The sequence below is a fragment of the Neltuma alba genome, unplaced genomic scaffold (assembly GCF_004799145.2).
Source record: "Neltuma alba isolate B1F8T4 unplaced genomic scaffold, ASM479914v2 tig00003810_pilon, whole genome shotgun sequence".
Classification (NCBI taxonomy): domain Eukaryota; kingdom Viridiplantae; phylum Streptophyta; class Magnoliopsida; order Fabales; family Fabaceae; genus Neltuma; species Neltuma alba.
Genome location: NW_021633433.1, coordinates 23,527 through 49,525, shown reverse-complemented (window position 1 = coordinate 49,525; position 25,999 = coordinate 23,527). Strand labels below are relative to the sequence as shown.

General features: G+C 34.5%; 2 protein-coding genes and 1 pseudogene across 2 annotated transcripts; all 3 read right to left on the bottom strand.

The window, feature by feature from the left end:
* Positions 1-3,130: 3,130 nt before the first annotated feature.
* LOC114742554 (alkane hydroxylase MAH1-like) lies at positions 3,131-4,222 on the bottom strand. Its single transcript, XM_028930781.1, has one exon. The coding sequence runs from the start codon at positions 4,220-4,222 to the stop codon at positions 3,131-3,133; it is 1,092 nt and encodes a 363-aa protein (XP_028786614.1).
* A 9,794-nt stretch (positions 4,223-14,016) lies between these two features.
* On the bottom strand, positions 14,017-15,378 carry LOC114742553 (alkane hydroxylase MAH1-like). Its single transcript, XM_028930780.1, has one exon. It carries the CDS (start codon positions 15,376-15,378, stop codon positions 14,017-14,019), a length of 1,362 nt encoding a protein of 453 aa, XP_028786613.1.
* A 3,325-nt stretch (positions 15,379-18,703) lies between these two features.
* LOC114742552 (alkane hydroxylase MAH1-like) lies at positions 18,704-19,632 on the bottom strand (annotated as a pseudogene).
* Between the last annotated feature and the right edge of the window lie 6,367 nt (positions 19,633-25,999).

Genomic DNA, 25,999 nt, shown 5'->3' with positions numbered 1-25,999 from the left:
CCAAATATAAATTACATTATACTAACTGATTTTTACGCTAATTTCAGCTATAAAAATCAGTTGGGTTAGAAGTCAGTTTTGTCTAATACCAATCCAAACATACCCTTAGTAGTGTGCTAGATTACTGTGGCTTTGATTTCGCATGCTAACTCTTGTAATCCGCGGAAAAAGAAAACCTCAAATAAAAATTTGGTGACTTTTATTGCAAGTGAGTTTGATTCATCAAAGATAAATAAACTAGAATCAGTATGGGGGCTATGGGCTAAAATCGATTAAACCTGAAGTTCAATTATTTGCTATTTCTGGAGAAGTTGCTTTCTTTCGTTTCTAGTCGACCCAATAGAGTTGCAGACGAAGGGGATGGGCCCTTAAAGCTACTCTCACAACTCTCCTCCAGTTGTCCTTTGAAAAGACAGGGTTTAATATTCAAAGTACTTTTTGGTTAGGTCGGCTCAATTATTGTGAGCCTCCTCGCACTTGTGCGTATATATACACTACTTCCTTTGTTACGTTTTATAAAGTGGTTTTATGGAGTAATTTTATTTGGGAAAATTGTAAAAAAAGACCTTGAAATTGTAAAAACGCAGATAGGGACCCTTGATAACTTCACTTTGGGTTTTGACAACTTCAGGGCATATTATTCTTGTCAAAACCCAAAGTGAAGTTGTCAAGGGTCTCTATCTACGTTTTTACAATTCGAAGGTCTTTTTTTGCAATTTCCCCATTTTATTTCTTATAATATAATTTTTTTTTCAAAAAAATGATAATATATAAATGAACCATATCTCAAAACATCCTTTATAATTTAACTAAGAGAAAGTGTGATCGAGGGGTCAGTTTTAAATGAGGGGTACTTAAAAGATTTATAATAACAAGATTAGACAGTGTAGTTTGTATATTATATGGGATTCCATACAAAATAGCTATAATGTTTATGAGTCATATACAAACAATCTACTGGAAATTAAGGTTAAATATATGCTGTACCCTAATTATAATTTATTGCGATAAATGAAATAACAAACTTCTGCTTGTATTTAGATAGCTAAGTCTTTTTTCTTAATAATAAGCAAATAGTAAATTTTATAAATTTTCTTTGATATACATGATAAAAACAAAATACTTTTTAAGAGAAATATCTTGTTCTTTTTTTGTTTTGGGAGAACCTAAAAAGAAATGTCAAATGAATTTACAATTATGAAAATTGCAATTGGCCACCTCCATTTCCGCGGTCCCGCTCCTTGCAAATAGCTTTTATGATAAGTAGGCATCCAATGAATACCACAGCCATCAATTGGCTACGAATGTCCGATTAACCATATTATGTGGGTTGTCGTCCAATTCTAGGTGGGTGCACACATCATTCACCTTTTTGGGTACAAGGCTTTTTTTTTTTTTGGATGACAATGTGAATTTCATTTCATAAAACCAAAACCACATGCATATATAGAGGAAAACAAACTTGGCTTAAAGTTGATCCCCTACCGCGCGAAGTACTCTTCCGGTTCTTAATATAGGACTTAATTGTTAAGTTAATTTTAGTTATAAATATAAGACATTTATCATATTTATCAATTTTTCCTAAATTACTGCTATAGACACTCCCTCAACTATAATCAAGTAAGTGAGTGAGAGAAGATATTAAGAAAGATGATTATGGTGTTTTCGAAAAAATATGTCATATTTTTTATAATTAACTAACTTACCTAACTTCCTTAATATAATCAAATTAGTTAAATAGGTCTTATATTAAAGACGGGAGAAATATCTTTTTATAAGGTATGTCAATTACTCTTCAGATAACTAATTTACAGATAACAAATAATTAGTTGAAATTAGTTAAAAGTAATAAATAGATTAGAAATATAGTTTTGTTTTCAAATATGCCTTTATGACAAATGAGAAAAATGATAAAAGAGAATATATGAGAAAATGTGATGAGAGAATATGGTAAAGAAGAGATAATAAATAAATAAAGCATTAAATATTTAGATAAACCAGAAATTGAAGCTTATAAAATGGAGCACACCCTTCTTCAAACTTGAATTTATAAATAGTACTGTAAGAAGTATTTATTAAGGTACTATCCTATGGTATATTGCCTGTTCATTGAGCACTTTTAACTATTTTTTTTAACTGTATCAAGCACCCTAAATAAACTAAAAAAGATATATTAAAAATGTTTTATACACATTCAATCAGTGAACTTTTTGAATAGATAACGGTGAGGTTAAAATCGTTCCTGAAAGAACATTTTCAGAGCAAAATTGATCTTGAAAAAAAAAATTATTACTTTAAGGACCAATTGTACCGCAATAATTTGAGATGCTAAACAAGTTAAAAAAATATTTTAAAGTGTTAAATAAATCACAAAATAATTTAGGATATTACATGCATATAAAAAAAATACTTCACAGTATCAGAATGGAATAATATTTAGCCAAAAAAACTCAGATCACCTTTTAGGGAGGCTTCGAAATTTTCCTTTCAAACTTTTCATAGTGGCAAAACCTATACAACACACACACACACACACACAGATTCAATAATAGAGATCCCACAAAATTTTACATCTTATGAATTTTGCTAGAGCTTCCTTTCCTCCAAATTACACTTTATGCATCCATGTAATACAAGCATGATAGTTTCCACGACATCAGACACATCTAAGGCAGATATAATAGTTTCCACGACTTCAAACATTAAACATTAGAAATTATTTAATTATTCGTCCAACAAATTTAACAGTCACTCTCTTTTTGAGACTCGGACTTTTAGACCATACTTCATTAGAAGCACTATTGAAAGTGTGGGAAAAATAGGATAATCTTCCACCGTTTGGATATGATAGTTCTTTAAGATAGCAGTAGCCATTATCTTCATTTGAATGAAGGACAAGTCCTTGCCCAAGCAAGTTCTTGGTCCCGCATTGAAACTAATGAACTTGTACGATGGTATATGAACGATTCCCCCTCTTTCAGAGACCCATCTCTCAGGCTTGAATTCCAAGCAATCTTTTCCCCATGTCTCTACAGATCTTCCCATTGCATACAAAGATAACAATATGTAAGTACGAGGACCAACCTCATGTCCGCTTGGAAGCATGTCGGGTTTGATTGCTTCCTTGCGCTCAAGGTATGGGAGGGTACAGTCTCAGAGCTTCACAGAGAGCACCATGGAGATATACTTGATTTTTGGATTCCTTTTCTTCTTTGATCTCTTCCAGAATCTTGGCTTCTACAGAAGGGTGTTTAGCAACAAGCCAAAAGAACCATGTGAGAGCTGAAGTAATGGTGTCTCTGCCTGCAACAAAAAGATTAAAAGCTGTGTCTCTCAGAAATCTGTCGTCCACGTGATCTTTTCCTTCTTCCTCCCTCATCAAACATGTTAGCAAGTCATCGTTTTCTTTCTCCTTTTCGTTGTTTTTGCTCAGCTCTTCCCTTTTTGATTTTATACTTTCATGGAGGAACCTGTCAAAAACTTCACAAGCTTTGGCCATCTTCTTCTCTGGTCCAATTCCTAGCCATCTCTGAAGCTTCCAGATGCTTTTGGGCACCGTGTGTCTGTAGAATATAAACTCCTCTGCTTCATTGAAAGCTCTCTCACATGCAACGTCTGGGAAGTCAACGGCCAGGCATTTGGGGTCTGCTCCCAAGACTGTGGAGCAAATAGTGTCGAAGTTGAAGCGATTATACACATCTTGCAAGTCCAGTTCAATCCCTTTCCTTTCTACATGAGCCAAAAGAGGAAGGAGACAACTTTCCACCTTCTTTCGCACAATCTTGTCAAGAAACATTTCAAAGCTCTTATTCTTAAACAGTGAATGGAGAAGCGTCCTATGGTATTTCCACGTGTCAGAATCAACAATGAAAATCCCCTCCCCGAAAGCTTCAAAGATTTCACGAAACTCACGCCCCTTTACGTAGTTGACGAAGTTCTTGCTCATCATGTGATGCACATTCATGGGGTCACAGGTGACGAGGTAGTTCATTCCAGTAAACCAAGGTCCGATGAAGCTCCCAGTGCCTGCTTGTCTTTGGAGAACCTGAGTTGCAAAATCATGAATCTGCCATAAATTAGTGACAAGCGGCGGTAGCATCCCCAAAAGAGGCCAATTGGTTAAGAGAGGATCTCTGCAACATCGTCTATGATGATAATAAAACAGGAAGAAGATAAGTCCCGCAAAAGCTGCAATAGTCACTTGTGCACAAACAAGCTCCATGGAGATCGCTTTGCTTTGCTTAGATTAGATATCTCAAGTTAATAACTCGGAAAGGATATGATGATCCAGTGACCAGGAATGCATGTGCGTATGGAAGGGATACAGACTATATTATTTTATAACAAAAAATAAAAATTTTGGCAATTTTTTGTGAAATAATGCATGGGTGTTATTATATGGGTCATAATCGATACACATCGACGGTTCATAAATTCAATCGCACCGGTCCATTGAATCCAATCTGCATTGCTTGGTCCTTGAAAATGACTGTTTGCTAGTTCAGGACAAAGCCAATAGATTTTAGACAGAAGGGATGGGACCCCTTAGTCTGGTATTCACAACTCTCCTACGCCGTGGTGCTTGGAGAGCCTTTGGTTTTGATATGCTCAATTATTGTGTGTGAGCCTCGTTAATTGTACTTGCCCCATTTCATCATGCAAAAAGGAAAAAAATTAGCATTTTATTATCAGTTTTTTCATATGCAACTGGAGTAAAGTAAAATTAACCTTTTTTTTAAATTTCAATAAAACATGTTAAAAATGGATTATAAATGCGTTTCAGTAATACTTTGTCACTAAATAAGTGTGGTTAGTATTTATGCCGGGCTCCAAATGGATGTGATGTAACTTCGATCGTTAATTTTGTCTTTTTCACTTCACTTGGTACGGTCTTTTTCAATTTCCTGTTTTTCTGCTGGGTTCAGATTTATTGTTTTTTTTTTCCCTCGGGTTGTCACTTGTCTTGGGTCCGCATGCCATGCTCACATCCCCCAAGCGTTGTCATTCGGAGATGAGATAGCCTTTCTTTTTCCCTTTTATAAATAATTTTTATTAATTTATTAATTTATTTATGTTAACTTATATCCATTATTTTAAAATATTTTTCTACTATCACTCAGTATTTTTTTTTTTCAGATACTCAGTGTTATTGGCAAATATTTCAGGATACTGAATGCTCTAAAATTAATTAATTCATACTAAAAAATTATTTTTGAATGCTTGAATCACTAAAAAAATTAATTTAGGATACTAGATGTTACTACAAAAATATTTTAAAATACTGAATGTACTAAAAATTAACTAATTTACGATAATAGGTGACTGCTGCTAAAAAAATATTTTAGGAAGACAGATTCATTAAAAATAATTTAGAATACTAAGTGTTACTGAAAAAATATTTTAGAATGCAAAATTTATTAAAAATTAATTAATTTAAAATATTGAGTGCTACTAGAAAAAATATTTTAGAATGGTAAATAAAAGTTAACCCAAATAAAAAAATTAATAGATATTATAAAATTTGAGGGGTGGGGGGGTTATGAGCACGCCATGCGGATTCCACTTGTCTTCGTCCTCAAATTATCAAGTAAGTATCATTGATATCCTCGAAATTTGAATATTCTGCTTATATATATTTATTATGAATAATTAATGTTTATTTTGATGATAATTTAAAAATTATCGTGATTATAGGGCTCATTCATAAAAATTGACTTTAATAATTTCTAAATCTCACCACGTCTATTCTTGAATAATTATCCACAAAAAATTTAAAAAATAACAGGAAAAAATGTTAATTTCCATTCCTCTACTCACAAAAAAGGAAGAAGAAGAGAGAGGATATTTTACGTAACTATAATATAATATATTGTGATAATTAAAATAACTAGCTTTTGGGCATTTCTCAGTATCGTAATGCCGTGCGATCACAATCAATACAACTCGTTATTAATGTTCACTTAGAATATTAGAATGAATGTTCGCCAAAAAATATATATTAACCTCTTATTTTAATGGTAAGAGTTAGTTGATTAATTTGAAGATATTAAGAAATAAGTTAAATTAATTATTTGTAATAAATAAATATCATTTTTTCTGAGATATCTTTACTAATCAATTGTATTAGTTAGAACTATCACTATTAGAAATATTACATTAAAAAAATATAAATATAAGAAATAAAATAGATTGGGTTATATTAAAGATTGAAAGTAGTATATAAGAATGAACTCTAGATCATGAACAGTCTCCATCTCGTGATAGATACATGTAGTGTATGATAACGATGATATTAGACGCAGAGCGGTTTCCGCACGACTCCGGGAGGGATTGAGTCAACACGTTATCCGTACTCTGTTGAAGTCTGAAATAATTTTACTACAGACCCATCCTCATCATATTGCTTTATTTTTTGTGGTACAAAAAAATTTAAGTGAACTGGATATTGGAGCTTATCCAGGTCAGGATCTATCTCCACACTCAGTATCTGTGGAGGTATTTTAAAAACGTTCATCAATAAAATTCTCACGTCAGCATAGGGATCTGAATTCATAATATTATAGATTATGAACTGACTTCTTATTAACTGTATCAACTTTTATTAGTAACACTGCTTCGAAGTATGTTTAAAATTACATATAGCTGGCGTTCATTGGGTAAATAGGACGAGAGGAAAAATTCTATGTTTCAGTGACGCGTCTTAACTTCTCAAGAACTTTATTATCTTCTTTGATGTATATCATTTTGCCTTTTCTTCAAAAAAAGAGATAACAAGATTTTGATTGTTGTGAAACAGAATGAAAATCTAAATTCTAAAGCATACTATCTAGCTTTAGACCCCAACAACAGCGCGCTAACCAGCTAGTAGCTGGGGAAGGGAAGGAAAAGAAAACTCATTCTGTCGGGCTTTTGTCAGGCTTTTGAAATTAAGGGGCCTGGAGTGCAATGATTGAAAATTTCTACACTTTCACATCCTTATGGGCTCACGGCCCATTTCTTACATCCAGTCTAAAAATCTAATATGCAATACCCGATTATATCTCTAACAAGATTATTTCTAATAAGAGAATATTTATTTATAAGTTTCAAAATTAAATGCGATCTAAAAATGAGTCTTTTTCTTGGTAATTGGTTTTTTCACAAAATAATGCTAAAGAGTTTTTTTTAATATATAATTAGACTGATTGTATTTGCATGAAATTGAGCTCATACTCCTCCTATCCTAAATATAAGACCCTTATACTAGGGTGTATAAGGGTCTTATATTTAGGACCGGATAAGTATACTATATATGTCCATTGTTAAGACACGCATGCATGCATTTTATATCCCGGAGATAATCTATGGTTATGTTGCTATTTTAACTTGCCCCGTGCAAGCCTTTAAAAAAAAAAATTCCCATTTTTCGTGCGAATCTTTAGCGTAGAGAGGGGGGGGGGGAGAACCCAATAATTTAAGTAACACATTACTACCACCTTAACACGGTAATTTTACATTTTAACGCCCTCACGATGGCGGATTCATTGTACGTCTGATTAAATGTCATTTCAACCTGCGAAGATCAGAACATGTCAGGTGTCAATCAATGTAGATTGATCCCTAACAATGGACAATTCCAGCTCACCCTCAATCCTTTCATCATCAACACCCGAGTCACCAACAAACTATAGTCTACAGAAACATCACACTTTACAGTTTTTTTTTTTTTTTTTTTAGTTAAACATCACAACTTTTTACATTACATATGTTAATTACGATAACCATACATTGAAACAGCCAAAATTTCAGGGGGAACCGCAACTCAAATTAATTTTAAACAAATACCTTAAAAAAACAAAAAAAAACTCATTTAAAATAATTTATAAATAACTTTTTAATCATAATTTACGGAATACGAAATAAATATGTAAAAGTAATTTTATCTTAATTTACACAAAACATGTTTATAAATTATTTTTATCATTCTGCCAAATAGGGCCAACATTGTGCTTTGCTTATATATATACGTGTGCGTATGTATATGTCCAACTATTATTATGTGGTGTAAATACTTGAAGCTGCTAACCAATTGCGCAGAATCGTACGTACGTACTTGCTGCTTCATCTGAATATTAATTCAAAGGACTTGGTCTTGAATCTTGATTGGATCCTTTTAAATGTTTATTTTGAACTGCTTAATACAAGTATTTATAAATACCTTTATATAAGTCAAGGTAAAATTACTCACATACTTACTTATTATTTTATAAATTATAATTAAAAAATTATTTTTAAATACTTCAATTATATTGCCACTTCAAACAAATCCAATCGCTACATGATGATTTTTTTTTTTTTTTTGGCTGCCAACTTGGGTGGCTAGCTAGCTATCTAAGATGATTGCTGAGACAGTTGCATATAAATGGAGCCTGCTGTTACAGTGCCCCATTGAATATCTTTGCAGTGTGCTTCACCCCTGTTTCAGGGCAAAAGCTCAGTTGAAGTAATTAGCAGGTACGTCCATGAAGCCCCCTTCATTAGAGCTAACTATTATCCGTCTGTCCCTACCAGCACAACTCATATTGGAAAAATTATAGTAAAATCCTATCAGAATTAAATATAAAAAAATCTTTTGAAATCATCAAATTAATTGAAATAAATTTTATTTGTTTAATTATTAAAATATTTTTGTCTTTTTTTTAAAAATATACATTGATAACTAAAAGTGCAGTCGTTAATAATTTAAGGTGCAATGATTAATAATTATCATGACAAGCATTGACAACACATTTTCTGTCAATATTTACCGTGATAATTGTTAATCGTTACACCTTAAGTTCTTAATAAATACATTTTTAGTTGTCAATATATATTTTAGAATACTGGATACGCCTTAACTCATATCTTAAGGATCAATGTTAATATTTTAATGGGATGGGGACAATATTGCTACATTTTGAAATTTTTGAAACCATATTAAATCCATCAAAAAAACTTTTAAAACAACATGACACTACTACAATGAAAACTTTTTACTTCTGTTTTGCATGGGACATGAAAAGAAGGGACATAAAAAGTACCCCCTTTTTACTTCTGTTTGGAACGGACGAGAATTAATGTCTGTTTCCCAACACAGACGTGAATTCACGTCTGTTAATTTTAAAACAGACGTGAATTCACGTCTGTTAATTTTAAAACAGACGTGAATTCACGTCTGTTTTTTTAGAGACAGACATTAATTCACGTCTGTTTTAAAATTAACAGACGTGAATTCTCTAAACAGACGTGAATGTACTCTGTTTTTTTTAAAAAAAGATTCAGTTCGTATATACTGCTTCTCCTACAGCCACAATAGCCATAATAGCCACTTTCCAGCAAGTTGAAATAGTATGAACCAGTCAATATTTTCAGCCAAGACATATCAACATCATAACTTCATCTATATAGACACATTAATTAACTAACTAGTCAAAAAAGAACAAATTACAAAAGTCAATATTGATCCTATTGTCTCTAAACATAAACTTGCTCAATCCCTGGACCACAATTCTTGAAGCAGTTGCTGTGCCAAAAGGTCTCGGATGAAGTTAATGTCATCAATAGTATATGAACAATTCCATAGCCTCTTCCGCTACATACCTTTCAACAATTGATGCTTCAGGTCGATAAGGATTTTTAGAATAATTTTTTAAGACTTTCATGTACCTCTCAAATGGATACATCCATCTTAGAAAAATAGGATCGCAAAGCCTTATCTCCCTCACTAAATGAATGATCAAATGCACCATGATGTCAAAAAATGCTGGGGGAAAGTGCATTTCTAGTTGAGACAAGATAACATAACCCTCATTTTCCAATTCATCCAATTTCTCTATGTCAATGACTTTGCTACAAATAGCATTGAAGAAGATACATAATCTAGTTATAGTGCTCCTCACATCATCTCTCATTGTGCCTCGAATAGCTACGGGTAATAGTTGTTGCATCAGTACATGATAATCATGAGACTTCATTCCCACTAACTTCAAATCATGCATTGAGACAAGCCTTTTCACATTAGAAGAATACCCCTGGGGCACCTTGATGTCATGCAAACACCGACACAAGCTTGTTTTTTCGACTTTAGACAATGTGTGGGCCGCAGGTTCCATATAAGCCCGCTTATCACCCTCTCTCAATTGTGGATGTAAGCGCTCTCGAATGCCCATTTCAGCCAGATCAAGTCTTGCATTAATTCCGTCTTTAGTTTTTCCGGGTATGTGCAAAAGAGTACCGATAAGACTATCACACACATTTTTTTCCACATGCATCACATCGATACTGTGTCTTACATCAAGACTGCGCCAATATGGAAGATCAAAGAAAATAGACCTCTTCTTCCATATGTTTTTCTCAATTGCAGCTTTTTGAGTCTTACCGAAAATGACATTGATTCTTTCAACTCGCTGGTAAACTTCCTCTCCAGTTAATGCCTTCGGAGCCATGACATGCTCTGGTGAGCCATTAAAAACCTTTTTCAATCTCCGGTATGGGTGGAACCGATCAAGAAACCTCCTGTGACCGAGGTAAACTGTCTTCCTTCCGTGCTTAAGTTGGTGGAAGTATGTGTCTGCTTCACATATAGGACATGCTTTATGCCCCTTCACACTGTATCCTGATAGATATCCATATGCAGGAAAGTCATTTATCGTTGTAAAGATCATGGCACGCAACTTAAAGGACTCCTGCTTGTATGCATCAAACACATCCACGCCTTCTTCCCACAACATCTTCAAATCTTCAATTAAAGGTGCCAAGTAGATATCGATATTGTTTCCTGGTTGTTTCGGTCCTGAAATCATCATAAAAAGCATCATGTACTTACGCTTCATACATAACCAGGGAGGTAGGTTGTAAATCACCAACAGTACTGGCCATGCACTATGTGTGCTATTAAGAGTACCGTAAGGGTTGATTCCATCTGTACAAAGCCCAAGGCGAAGATTTCTTGGTTCAAGACCAAATTTCGGAAACATTTCATCTATTTTCTGCCATTGAGGAGAATCAGCAGGGTGCCGAAGATATCTTCCATCTGATATTCTCTCATCAAAATGCCATCTTAACTTCTTCGCTTCTGTTGCATTAGCAAATAAGCGCTTAAATCGTGGTATTATCGGAAGATACCATAACACCTTCAAAGGTTGCCCTTTACTTGTCTCGTCACCATCATAGTTACCAGCACAGTCCATGTTCTTTTTCACCTTGAATCGTGAAGTTTTACATTTTGGGCACTCACGTAGACCAGCATACTCTTTTCTATATAATACACAGTCATTAGGACAAGTGTGTATCTTTTCATAGCCCATACCCATCCGAGACAAGATTTTCTTTGCTTCATACACACGATTTGGAAGAACGTTATCAATTGGAAGCATATCACTAATCAATTGAAGCAACTCTGTGAAACTTTTGTCAGTCCACCCATTATTTGCTTTTAAACTGAACAATTTCAATACAGCTGTCAATCGTGTATACTTAGAACACCCAGGGTACAAAGGCATCTCTGCATCACTCTTCAAGTTATCATTTGCATGTGATTGCACAAAGAACTCTACCCCTACATCACGAATCATATCGCTCATTCTATCATTTACATCATCCATATCTTCCTCTTCTTCGAGTATTGAACTTGTTCCTACTTCACCATGCCATATCCATTTTGTATATCGGAGATTTATACCATCACAAAGCAGGTGATCTCTAATATCATCAACACTTAGTCGCCTCTCATTTAAACAATTGACACAGGGACAAAAATACATTCCGTTATTGCTACGAGCATTCTGTTTAGCAAATTCAATAAATCGTTCTACTCCGTTCTCATATTCATCACTTGTTCTCAAAGCATTCATCCAACTATGATCCATTCTGTTACTACCTAAGGAATTATAAACAATTTAATTCCATTCAGCACAGTCCCAATAAACATTAACCAAATTCAAAACTAATGATATCAATTGAATCCGATTCATTCCAATTACAACATAAATCATGCCAATTCCAAGCAAATGATTTCAAACTTCAAATCTATTACCCAATCAATGTAAACAAATTTTAACTTATCTAAATGCAATTTTTTCATTAATCATTTAATGTATACCCAATCCTTAATCTAAATTCAACACATATAGCAAACTATCTAATACAATCCCTCTTAGGCATTTTAACAAACACCTTGTATGCATTATTTTTCTAACAAGATTAACAAGGCTTGAAATCATTAAAATTTCTACCCAATCAATATATACAAATTTAAAACTATCTAAACACAATTCTTCAGCAAAAATTTAAACAGCAACCTCAGAAACCAATTCAAAACTCCTCAACCTACTCAAACCCACCGTACAACACACTAAAATGCAACGGTTGAATGAACTTACCTTCACCGTTCTGGCGTGCCTTCGAATCAACGGCCTACAGAGAGGACGACGACGGTGAGCTGCTGTGCATGTGAGCTTCACGGCTTCAACGGCGAGCTGCTACAACACGGCTACTGCAGAATGCGCGACGCAATGGAGGGAGTCCGGCTACGGCCTTGAAGAGCTGAAATCAGGGGGAGAGACCGAAACAAGTTGAAATAGCTCACGGCTACTTCACGGACAAGAGGAAAATGAGAGGGAGAGACCGATCGAAACTGAAAGTTGGGTGCGAGATAGCTGCGAGCTGGAGTTCTTCGATCGCGCACGGTACATATGCAAATCTGATAGATAACTACTGATGCGAGCTGCGCTGCGGGCAAATTTTTTTTTAAAAATGAAGCCCCTTCATGTTTGTTTACTTAGAAACAGACGTGAATTCACGTTTGTTTACTTAGACGGACGTGAATTCACGTCTGTTTTGGGTCAACAGACGTTAATTCACGTCTGTTTTGGGTAAACGGACGTGAATTCACGTCTGTTTTGTTTAAAACAGACATGAAGTCTCTTTTGTTTTGCAAAACAGACATAAAATAGGGAGGTAAATAACACATTTTGTTGTAGTGTGAGTTTTTAATGAAAACTTTCGTAGCAGATTTACACATTCACCCTTCAAGGCTTTAATTATTTGTGAATTACATAGCTTTTGTTTATTTATTTAACCGCGGTGGCATATTTCTTAGCATTTTTCATTAAATTAAAATATAATACATTAATATAATTATTTAATATGTCTATATAAATTTTATAAATAATTATTAGCAGCAACAGCTGGCGTTGAAAAATGTTATGAGAGTACACACGCACCATCAACACAAAAGTCATAGCAAGTTATACTATTATAATCCTTTTGAATAAAACATCACTCATTTCTTAATTTTCATGCTATATAATCACCATCAAAGGTTGAATAAAATTGACTGTCCTTTCATTTAATAATTCATTTGAAAAACTGGTTTTATTTCATTTCCTGCTTATGAGAATCTCCAAGTCCGTCCCCACCTCATAACTCTTTTTTCCTCCCCACCAACCGTCGCATTTACATTTAAAAATTCAGGTTAATATAATTTTTAATCTTCTAAATTTGTTTTTATTTTTATTTTGGTTTTTTAAATTTTAAACTATACATAGATTTTGATTTCTCAAGGAGTAAAAATGGCTTGAGATTTTATTAAATTAAAGGGACCTATATTTTAAATGAAAGAAAACTTGATGAACTAAAAATTATATTAACCCTAATAATTCATAAAAGAAAATAAATGAAATAAATGCACAACGCCAGGAAGAATATAGATTATCTCTTGTGGGAAGGAAAACGAACACATATTCTCTACTACTTTAATTTGAAGAGAGAGAGAGAGATATATATATATATATGTGTATAGTAGATTCTATTAATCAGCAAGAACATAATAACCATGCCATGTAACAGCAGCAAGCAAGCCAATTAGTGGCTTGATTATAATATCCATTACAGACGTAGGACATTACCAAAGTAAGAAAATAGGAATGAAGACAAAAAAAAAACGCGCACACACATATATATCGCTAATAAATTAATTACCTACTAGCTTCTTATTGTTCAGCGTCTTTTAGTGATCCGAACCTTGAGACCATATCTCATTTGAAGCAGTATTGAAAGTGCGGGAGAAACAGGATGATGTTCCACCACATGGATTTGATAATTACACAATATAGCTGTGGCCATTATCTTCATTTGAATGAAGGATAAGTCCTTACCCAAGCAAGTTCTTGGTCCTGCGGTGAAACTAATAAACTTATACGATGGAATATGAACGATGCCTCCTCTTTCTGAGATCCATCTTTCTGGTTTAAATTCCAAGCAATCTTTTCCCCATATGTCTTCACATCTTCCCATTGCGTACAAAGATATCATTACCACAGTTCTAGGGCCAACCTCATGTCCACTTGGAAGAATGTCGTGTTTGATTGCTTGCCTGCGTACAACAGGTAAAGGAGGATACAATCTCAAAGCTTCACACAAAGCACCATGGAGATATACTTGATCTTTCACTTCCTTTTTGTTCTGGATCTCTTGAAGAATCTTAGCCTCCACGTTAGGGTGCTTAGCAAGAAGCCAGAAGAACCATGTGAGAGTTGAAGTTATGGTATCTCTGCCTGCAACAAAAAGAACAAAAGCCGTGTCCCTCAGAAACTTGTCACCCACAGATTCTTTTCCTTCTTCATCCTTCATCAAAGTCGTTATCAAGTCATCATCCTCGTCCTCTGTGCTTATTACTTCTTTGTTTTGGCTGAGCTTTTCTCTCTTAGATGCTATGCTTTCACGGAGGAAATGGTCGAACGTTTGAAATGCCTCAGCTCTTTTCTTCACTGCTTCAATTCTAAGCCATCTCTGAAGCTTCCAAACGCTTTTAGGTAATATGTGTCTGTAGAATATAAACTCTCCAACTTCATTAAAAGCTCTCATGCACGCAACTTCTTGGAAATCAGGTGTGAGGCTTTTTGGGTCAAACCCTAAGACTATGGAGCAAATAGTGTCAAAGTTGAAGCGATTGAACACGTCTTGCACATCCACTTCAATCCCTTGCCTTTCCACATGGTCAAGAAGGGGAATGAGACAGCTTTCCACTTTCTTCCGAACGATCTTCTCCCGAAACTTCTCGAATCTTCTGGTTTTAAACGATGAATGGAGAATTGTTCTCTGGTATTTCCACATGTCTGAATCTGCTGTCAAAATCCCATCTCCAAAAGCTTTGAAAATCTTTCGGAACTCGGGCCCCTTCACAAAGTTGATGAAATTCTTGCTGAACATATAATGTACGTTCATGGGATCGCAAGTAACCACACAGTTCATTTGCGTAAACCAGGGTCCAATAAAGTTTCCAGTGCCTGCTTGTTTTTGCAGAGCCAAAGCTACATAGTCATGGACCTTCCACAAATTACAGAGAAGTGGTGGTAACATGCCTAGAAGAGGCCACTCTATTAAGAGGGGGTCTCTGCAATATCGTTTACAGTGGCAATAATAAAGGAAGAAGAAGAGTACTGCAAAACCTGCAACTGTTAGTGCAAGATGGAACATTGTTTGCAGGACTGGGCTTTCCATGCATGTGGAAGTATTGTGCGCGCGCGGTAGAATTATATATATAGCCGATAATTGAAACTTAAAAGCTTACATGTACGGTTCTCTTGAAGTTCGTATAGTTTGCTGATATTTAAATACTTGTATTTATTATATTACGTGTCTAGTATTTTTCTCTCTCTATAATATCTAAAATTAATTCGACATGATAATATGTCCGTACTTGTTTTGATTTTGAATTCTATAGTAAACTATGTGTTTGATTGATGCAATTTTGAATTTTAATTTGATTTATATTGATGCTAACATTCCTCTGTTTACTCTCTGTTTATGCATAATTTTTGTTCTTTAAAATAGCAAAAAAACAACCTCTGCATTAAACTATATATAATAATAAAAGAACATTTAAATACAGTATGGCAGAAAGTCAATATTATAATTTTATAATATCCAAAATCCAGACGCATTCAACCAACTCCAATATTTCAAAATATACACGTATCCATTCAACCAAAATTCGAATATATGTAACTGTAATACATGACTGTGAAGATATTTTGATTTTTCAAAACATTTAGAAACCATGATACAAAAAAAGGGGGGTCTTTAACAGCATATTTAGCCAAGAACAAATAGGGTTTTAATTTGGTGAAATTCTTCCCGTGGATGCATTTAAAGATGCAGATAACAGGAAATATGAATCTTAGATTATTTCCTTATTTCCACTCTTCATTTTAGATACACCAGGACTACATGAAAGGAGATTATCATATGCTCTATTTTTTGAGTATTAGATTTCTTTTTTTATAAACGGGCGTGTGTTATAAAATTAAAATAATTATTAATTTATTTAGGGCAGTCACTCGAGTCTTGATTCTAAAATATGAGTGTCCCAACGCAATTAAGAAGCTGTCGTCTCTCATCACTCATTGCCCCTCTTGCTAAAAAGTCCGTCGATACGACGATCTGAGACAACCCAGAAGAAGAAATGAGACGATGGCTTTGGTTCTAGCCTCAATCCTTCACTCATCATCGTTACGCACCAAAACCTTTCTCTCAAAATATTTTCAGTATTAATTATTAAAGTAACGTTAACTAATTATAATTATTTTTTATTTTATTTTTAATTATTTACTTTTTCCTTCTGATTTCGTCCTTAAACACGTACAAGTGCGTGTGGTGGGCGTAACAAGACAAATAATTTTGGATCAATGGGGATTATTAATATAATTAAATGTGCAGATCGAACATAATTTTCATCAAGTTAAACCAGAGAAACGTGCAACAGCCCTTATTCATTTTTCTTTTTGCCCTCGCTTTCCCTATATATAATTCAAATCTATTACTCTTCTGGCCCTATTTATAAGTCACTTTTAATATATTTCATACAGATCAAGAAAAACTTTAAACTTCATTAACTCTCATTTAAAATTCAATAATTTTTCAACTATTTAATATACATTATGCCTCATGTAAACAAAGTCAACACAATAATAAAGAAAGGGTAAAATTGTATATTTATAAAAAATTGCTTTTAGTGCCTTATAAATATGACAAAAAAATATCTTCTCTCTCTGCTTTATAAATAAGATCAGAGCGTTACTTTGAAATTTAAATTAATTTCTATCAAGACCAGAGCGTTAGGTTAAAACTTTCTCAATAAGTATGCTTTTCAAAATTTAAACTTGTGTTCTCCTTTTTATATGGTGAAAAAGCTTATCATCTTAACTAATAGTTTGTTGGGTGGTTAAATAAAATTTATTAGTAGACTTTCAAATATTGGCGTTGGGTTAGGGGGATATTGTGAAATGTAAGTTAAATGTGGTTCTTAAAGTAGGACGCACGCAATTAATAAAACGAAAGAAATGTGCATCAGCTTTTTTCTATAAAAACACAAATTCATCCATATAAAAAGACAGATATTTTCTCATTCAATTTAATGAGAATTGCAATAGAGTCTCATAAAAAATAACTATTAAAAAGTCCCAATAACAAGTGAATAGTTGTTATTTTCTATTATAAAATTTGACATTACAAGCTGCTCAATTATTATTATTGAGATTTTATAGTAATTATATTTCTTAATTGGCATTTTATTAAAATTCTCCCTTCAATTTGTGTACATCTGGTCAGTGGGCCATTGTACATAAGGCGATATGCCCTAAAATCCGATCCCTCTTTCCCATTGTCATAATCCTCCCCATATCTTTACGGAACTAACCAAATTTTTATCTGATATATGTAAAAGCACAAAATTATTGTTGCGCGGGCTCATTGTGTGTGTGTGTGTGTGGGCCGTGGGCTCATTATCACCATGAATATATGCTTTTTGTGGCGACATTAGCGAGGAATTAGAAAATTCTTTCTTGACGTAAATGTAACTCCTAATTAATGTTGAAAAGTACGTACACAAATCAAGGAGTACCAAAATCTATATATTATGTAACAGTTAGTTTTTTCTTTCTTGTTTTACTCTTTATTTAATGTCACAATATTTATTTAAACTTCAACTGCTTAGAAATAAGTATTAGTTATATCTAGAAATCTGTAGTGGGACATATATTTAGAGACAAAAGAAAGGTAAAAACTAGGACGTATATTTTTGTTGAAGGAGTAATTAAGTGCTTTATTTTAATGTTGGTTATTTTAAATTTTTGTCAGTTTAATTGATAGGAAGGAAATATCATAAATTTCACCGATCGAGGTAGTCTCTGAGAATATATATGGCAGAAATATTGTGCCATTTATCATATATTAGATGGAGCACGAACATGTAGTAAAACTTAAAATTTCGATTTAATTTATAATGCAATTACAGCCTTATATTACCTCCATCATCATGCTATTATTTGTGCTGGAAGGTCTTCACAAGAAACAGACAAATAGAAGTAAGAAAAACTAGGTTACAGCAAACCAATCTTAATAAGCTAAGCCAATCCCTTACAATAGCATTCAAATCCCTAAAGGGGGAAAAATTGGCTAAAGGTAAATTAGGAGAAACCACCATCCTATATAACGAACACAACTTGTAGCATCATCACATTGCAAGCCAGTCAGCAACTTGAACATTGTGCTTTATTTATTAATCTAATACAGGTACAAACAAAACCAAATTGCTTCGAGGCTTCTGCAACTTCAAACAACACACACACACTCACACACTTCCGTGTAACCTTCTTCCTGCAGTTAATCAACCTCGTTTTGTGATTCAAACTTTGAGACCATACTTCATCTGAAGCACTATCGAAAGCGTAGGAGAAACAGGATGATCTTCCACCACATGGACATGATAATTTGACAAGATAGCCGTAGCCATTACTTCATTTGAATGAAGGACATGTCGTTACCTAAGCAAGTCCTGGGTCCTGCAACGAAACTAATGAACTTGTACGAGGGCACGTGAATTATGTCTCCTCTTTCAGAGATCCATCTCTCGGGCTTGAAATCCAAGCAGTCTTTTCCCCATATCTCTTCACACCTTCCCATTGCATATAAAGACAATATTATCACAGTGCGGGGATCAACCAGCTCGTGTCGGCTAGGAAGCATGTCGTGTTTGATTGCTTGCCTACGCACGTAAGGTATGGGACGATATCGTCTTAAAACTTCGCACAAAGCAGCATGGAGATATACTTGGTCTTTCACTTCCTTTATTTGCTTAATCTCTTGAACAATCTTAGCTTCAACTGAAGGATGTGCAGCAACAAGCCAAAAGAACCATGTTAGGGCTGAAGTTATGGTGCTTCTTCCTGCGGAAAAAATCCAAAACCAGTGTCCCTCAAAAACTTGTCATTGATGTGTTCTCCTTCCTTCATGCACAAACTCAGCATGTCAAGAAAGATGAATAGCTAACGTAATATTTTAGGGTTGAAGTCGTGTATTATTCATTGATAATGAGATGAATATATAGCCATGTACATGTTCTGTTGCGATAGCTACCTGATACGATAGAGCAAGTGGAAGGCCAAGTTTAGGTAGGAGAGAAGTAACCCAGTTGATCTCAGCTGCAGTGTTGGCAAGGGCCCTATACTCAGATTCGGTGCTTGAACGAGCTACAACATGTTGTTTCTTTGATGACCATGAGACAAGGGCACCAACAAGATAGACACAGTAACCCAAGACAGATCTACGATCCATGGGGCGTGCAACCCAATTAACATTAGAATAAGCAAAAAGACAAAGGGATCAAACTGGTCTGATTAGAATGCCATACATAATTGTGCTTTTAAGATATCGAAGGATTCATTTGACTCGCTGCCAATGAGCAAAAGTTGGCTTGGATAAGAACTGGCTAAGCTAATTAACAACGTATGAAATGTCAAGCCTCATGTTAGTGAGATATGGGAGAGCTCCAACGGCAGAGCAAAATTTAGTTGGGTCACTCAACATATCTCCCTCATCGGCAGGGAGTAACGTCCTAGATGCCATAGGAGTAGAGCATGGCGCTGCATAAAGCATGTTGAACTTTCTTAGGATATCAGTAATGTACTTTGCCTTAGTTGAATGAGGATAGTTCCTTAGGCTTCATCCTTTATTGAACGAGAATAGTATACAATCTCAATTCTCTTGTCCGTATACCTCTCTACAAACTAGCAGAGCAAAACAGAAACACTGTCACATAGTTGAGCTGGGTCTCACACTACTAGCTTAAGCACACATGCCGCTACGATGTTGGCAGGAATCTTTTCATACTGTTGTTCACTTAATTAACATATTCCCAACTCCTGTTCTTATGGGCAAATCTCCCTTCCAGATCCTATATATATAAAAAGGCTCCTGACTACACAAGCCTTAAAGCTTTTGGGTGTGCATGTTATCCTTGTTTCAAGCCTTATGATCAACACAAGCTTCAATTTTACACTTCTCATTGCGTGTTTCTTGGGTATAGTGGCCAACATAAAGGTTTTAAATGCCTTAACTCTAATGGGAGAATTTTTATTTCAAGGCATGTGACATTCAATGAAAAGGGTTTTCCCTTTGCAACCGGCGTCCTTCATATTTCTCAATCATCAAAGATTGTTGAACAGAGCCCAGCACCATTTTTGTTTTGCATTGAGCAAAAGCATGTTACTGAAAATCTTAATGGTTCTTCACAATCCAATGGATCACCACCTAATTCTCCTAAACTAGTATTGTGTGCCTATGTTGGTTCTTTTGTCCAGTGTGATAACACTCCAACACAAATGAGACCATCTTTCTTGATTCCAATAATCAACAAGATCATTGTGTAGTGTTGTCACCCTCACCTACACTAGTACCTGAGACTATGATAAAAGGTCATGCAATGGTCACTTGTTCAAAGAAGGAAATTTTTAAGCCAAAATACCCCTTTGTTGGTATGCTCACTAGCACTTACTCTGATGATGTGGAGCCTACATGCATCACTGATGCACTATGCTCACCTACATGGAAGGGAGCCATGCAATCTAAATTTGATGCTCTAATTAGAAACCAAACATGGCAGCTCATACCTCTGCCTCAAAATCATAAGCTTATTGACTGTCGTTGCGTTTTTAAAGCTAAGTATAACCTAGACAATACAGTGTCCAACCACAAAGCCCGTTTAATCACGAAAGGTTTCTAACAAGAAGCAGGTGTGAACTTTGGAGCAACCTTTAGTCTAGTTGCAAAAATTACAACTATTCAGCTTATTCTCACTATATCAATGACTCTTAATTGGCCAATACGTTAACTTGACATCAATAATTCCTCAATGGTTACATTACAAAAGGAAGTATACATGCCGTAGCCATAAGGCTTCATCAACCTCATATGTCCGAATCATGTGTGTAAGCTCCGTAAAGCTCTCTATGGACTATGTCAAGCACCACATGCTTGGCTTGATCACCTATGTCAAACCTGAGTTGAATGGGGATTTGAAAGTGCAAAAAGTGATAGTTCTCTCTTTGTCCTTCGGAGCTCTAATTAGTTTGTTCTCTTCATTCTCATATATGTTGATGACATACTTGCAACTGGTAATGACTCCTATCAACTTCATATCTTCACAAAGCGACTTCATACTATGTTTTCCCTCAAAGACCTTGGAGACCTTTATTATTTTCTTGGTCCTAAGATTCATTGTGATTGTACAAGATTACACCTCAGCTAGGCATTATGTAGCGCCATGCTCTACTTCTATGGCATTTGGGATGTTACTCTCTGCCGATGATGGAGATACGTTGAGTGACCCAACTAAATTTTACTCTGCTATTGGAGCTTTCCAATATCTCACTAACATGAGACCTAACATTTGGTATGCTGTTAATCAGCTTAGCTTAGTTCTTATCCAAGCCAACTTTTACTTATTGGCAGGGAGTCAAACGAATCCTTCATTATCTTTAAGGCACAACTATGTATGGCATTCTAATCAGACCAGTTTGATCCCTTCGTCTTGTTGCTTATTTTGATGTTAATTGGTTGCATGCCCCATGGATCATAGATCTGTCTTGGGTTACTGTGTCTATTTTGCTGGTGCCCTTGTCTCATGGCCGTAAAAAAAACAACATGTTGTAGCTCATTCAAGCATCGAATTTGAGTATAGGGCCCTCGCCAACACTGCAGTTGAGATCAACTTGATTCTCCTGCTTGAAGTTGGCCTTCCACTTGCTCGACCACCTATTATTTGGTGTGATAACATTAGTGCAGTCACTATTGCTGAAAATCCTATCTCTCACTGTAGAACTAAACATGTGGAGATAGATGTTCGTTTTGTCTGTGATCAAATTCTAGCTTGTAAGCTTGAGGTGCATTATGTCCCCTCTTCTGAACAAACAGCCAATGCTCTCACCAAACCACTTGGTGCTTCTTAGTTTCTCCATCTATGTTCCAAACTCAGGGTAATAGAACTACCCTCTCGTTTGAGGGGGGTGTTAGAGTGTCAATAAGTTGTGGGCTTGCGCCCAACATCTCAAGCCCCACATAGACTTGGTCCTAGATATGTAGATAATATCATGATATGTAAGTTTAGATTGTATTAAGATTACAATATAGGATTGATATCATATCAGGTAGCTATCACAACAGAACATGTACATGGCTATATATTCATCTCATTATCAATGAATAATACACGACTTCAACCCTAAAACATTACGTCAGCTATTCATCTTTCTTGTCATCCTCCTCTTTCTTTCTTTCGTTCTTTTGGCTTATCTCTGCTCTCTTTGATGCTATAGTTTCACAAAGGAATTGATCAAAAGTTTCGAATGCTTCGGCCATCTTGTTATCATTTACTCCAATTCTTAGCCATCTTTAAAGCTTCCAAATCCTTCCGGGCACCATACGTCTGTATAATATGAACTCCTCTGATTTATTAAAAGCTCTCTGGCATTCAACTTCTAGGAAATCAATGGCAAGGCTTTTAGGGTCAGATCCCAAAGCGTCGAGCATGTGACGTCAAAGGTGAAGCGACTTAGCAAGTTTTGCAGATCCACTTCAACTCCTCGCCTTTTTACGTGATCAAGAACTGGAACCAGACAACTCTCCACCTTCTTTTGGACCTTCTTCTCCTACAGTTTTTCCAAACTTTTAGTTGTGAACATTAATGAATGGAGAAGTGTCCTTTGGTGTTTCCATGCGTCTGAATCTACAGTCAAAATGCCAGCTCCAAAGAGTTTGAAGATATTATGAAACTCAGGCCCCTTGATGTAGTTGGCAAAATTCTTGCTCAGAACATGTTGCGCATTCATGGGTCACAGGTCACGATGCTATTCATTCGGGCACACCTAGGTCCAATGAAGTTGCCGGTACCTGCTTGTCTTTGGAGGGCCTCCGTTATATGGTCATGGGACCGCCTCAAATTACAGACAAGTGGTGGTAACATGCCCAATATAGGCCATTATGTGAACAAAGGGTCTCTACAACTTCGTCGCCTAGGGTAATAATTAAAAAAGAAGATAAATGCTGCGAAACCTGCTACTATAGTACTCAACTGGAACACTATTGCTTGGAGAGAGATTATTTGTGATTCTATATATGCATCGCTAAGTATTGTGAGCTATATATATATAGCCAATAATTGAAAATAATACTTTTTTTGGTAGATATAAGAATGCTTTTATTGAAAGCAATCCTATTTGAAGTACTGTTAGGTACTAAACGTGTGTACTTCTCCAAGAGAGGATTCGAACCTTGGTTCACTACAAAACTAATTAATATTTTTAATTAATTAAGCTCACACTCTGTCAAAACCAATTATTGTCATAAGCTAATATTTTTACATTTCATAGAAAAAATTATTTTAAATATGAAATATAAAATATTTTAATCTGGTGAGTTATGTGTGCATGTATACAATAATACTTGGCAAAAAAAAGTATATAATACAATATAAAGATAGGAATGAACAATTTATTAAGTTTTTGGCATATAATATACTTATTTATAATATGATATTTTACTTTTATCAAAGTATAAATAATTTTAAAACATAGTACAATATATAACTTTTACAAAACAAATGTGCATATTTTGATTAAATTCATATTTACGATATATTTAATTTAACAATTTAATAAGAATAGAAGAAATCAGTGCATATACAATTATCAGGGTTTGGTGAGTAGAGGATTTTAATATAAGATTTAATTTGTAGTTTAATTTAAACTATAAATTAGATCTTATATTAATGATCATAATACATAAGTAGTATATGAATGAGAGCAATGGGTATCAGTCCTTACTATTTTTTCTTGATTTCGTCATTATACATAAATACGTAATATTATTGGGTCAGTGAATATTGTCAATGTATATAATTAAATGTACAGATGGAATATGATTTTCATCAAATTAAAAAGATAGAGTACTTACAAGAGAGGAAACGTGCTACAGCCCTTGTAGATTTTTCTTTCTTTCTTCTTTTTCCCGGTTTTCAACATTCCTATCTATACATATCCATTATTTATTAGTGTAGGCTGCTAATTGAATTTGTTGATGGAGTTTCAAATACTAGCGTTCGGTTAGGAGATTTTCTGAAATGTAGATGGGGTGTAAAGGAATATGCAATTAATAAAAGAGTTAACAATTTAAGATATAAATTTGTCCTATAAGTTTTTACTCAAGAGTGTTGGGTATTTAGAAAATTTTTTTGTGTAAATTTGTTTCAAAAGTTTAAAGTCATGGTAATGTTGCTCTCTATAAATACTAACAGTCGATAACATTATTTTAATAGTTAATGTTAATTTTTTAACAATATAAGATAACACCGCTACAATTTCAAACTTTTAAGTCAAATTTGTATCCTAAAAAAATTCCCCGTATCCAGTGCTCTTTAATGAAATTTTTTTAGAACAAATTTACACCTTAATCCAAATAAATAAATTGAAGAAAAACCAAGTTACAGTAAGCCAATCCATTATTACAAGCATTCATATACAAAGCGAAAGAATTGGCTACAAAGTAAGTTGGGAGAAACCAACATACTATAACACACACAACTCTTAGCATGATCACATGCAAGCCAAGCAGCAGCTTGAATATTATTGCGCTTTGTTTATTAACCTAATACAGACATAACGACGACATTGCCAAATTTTAGGGGGGGGGGGAGAAAGAGGCACAAACAAAACCAAATTGCTTCGAGCCTTCTACCACTTCAAAACATATATACTTCGGCACAACCTCCTGTCCTCCTCCTCCTCCCTTTTTTTTTTGTGGGGGGATAAACTCCTTCTTCTTCTTCTTCTTCCGCCTCCAGTTAACTAATCTCTTTTTGTTATTCGAACTTTGAGGCCATACTTCATGTGAAGCACTATCGAAATGTGGAAGAAACATGACATGATCTTCCACCTCATGGACATGGTAATCCGACAAGATAGCAGTGGCCGTTATTTTCATTTGACTGAAGGACACAAGTCCAAACCCAAACAAGGCGGTGGGGCGTGCGATGAAATTAATGAACTCGTGCAATGAATTTATTAATGATTGGTGTAGGTTGCTAATTGTATTTATTTATTAATATAGTGGACCTTCAGATTACATATTAGCGTTCGGTTAGCGGATTTCTTGAAATGTAGATTCACATGGTCCTTAAAGGAATATGCGCAATTAATAAATCGAAAGAAACGTGCACCAGCTTAAAGTTTAATTAATTTCCTTTGTATAGCTGGTATGAGTAGTAAAACTCTTTCCATTATATGAGCTGAAGGGTCTTCACAACTTTTTTTTCGGTGCTAAAAGTGACGAAATTAACAAACCCAAACTAGGGGAAAAAAACCCCAATTGCTCGTAGTACTTTAGGTTCTTAATATAAAACTAGTTAACTAATTTAAAGAGATTAAGAAAATTAGTTAAAATAGTTATTTGTATAAATAGGTCTTTTTTTTCTTAAATATCCTTGCTAATAATGTGTATTAGAATTATCCATTCATAAAAATATTCAACATGCGCAACCATTATAATAAGGATTATTTTAGAAAAAAGTGGATAACTATAAAAAGCAAAATAAATTAAAATCTTATTTTCAACACCAAATTAAATACTAAACTAGATTTATAACAGCATC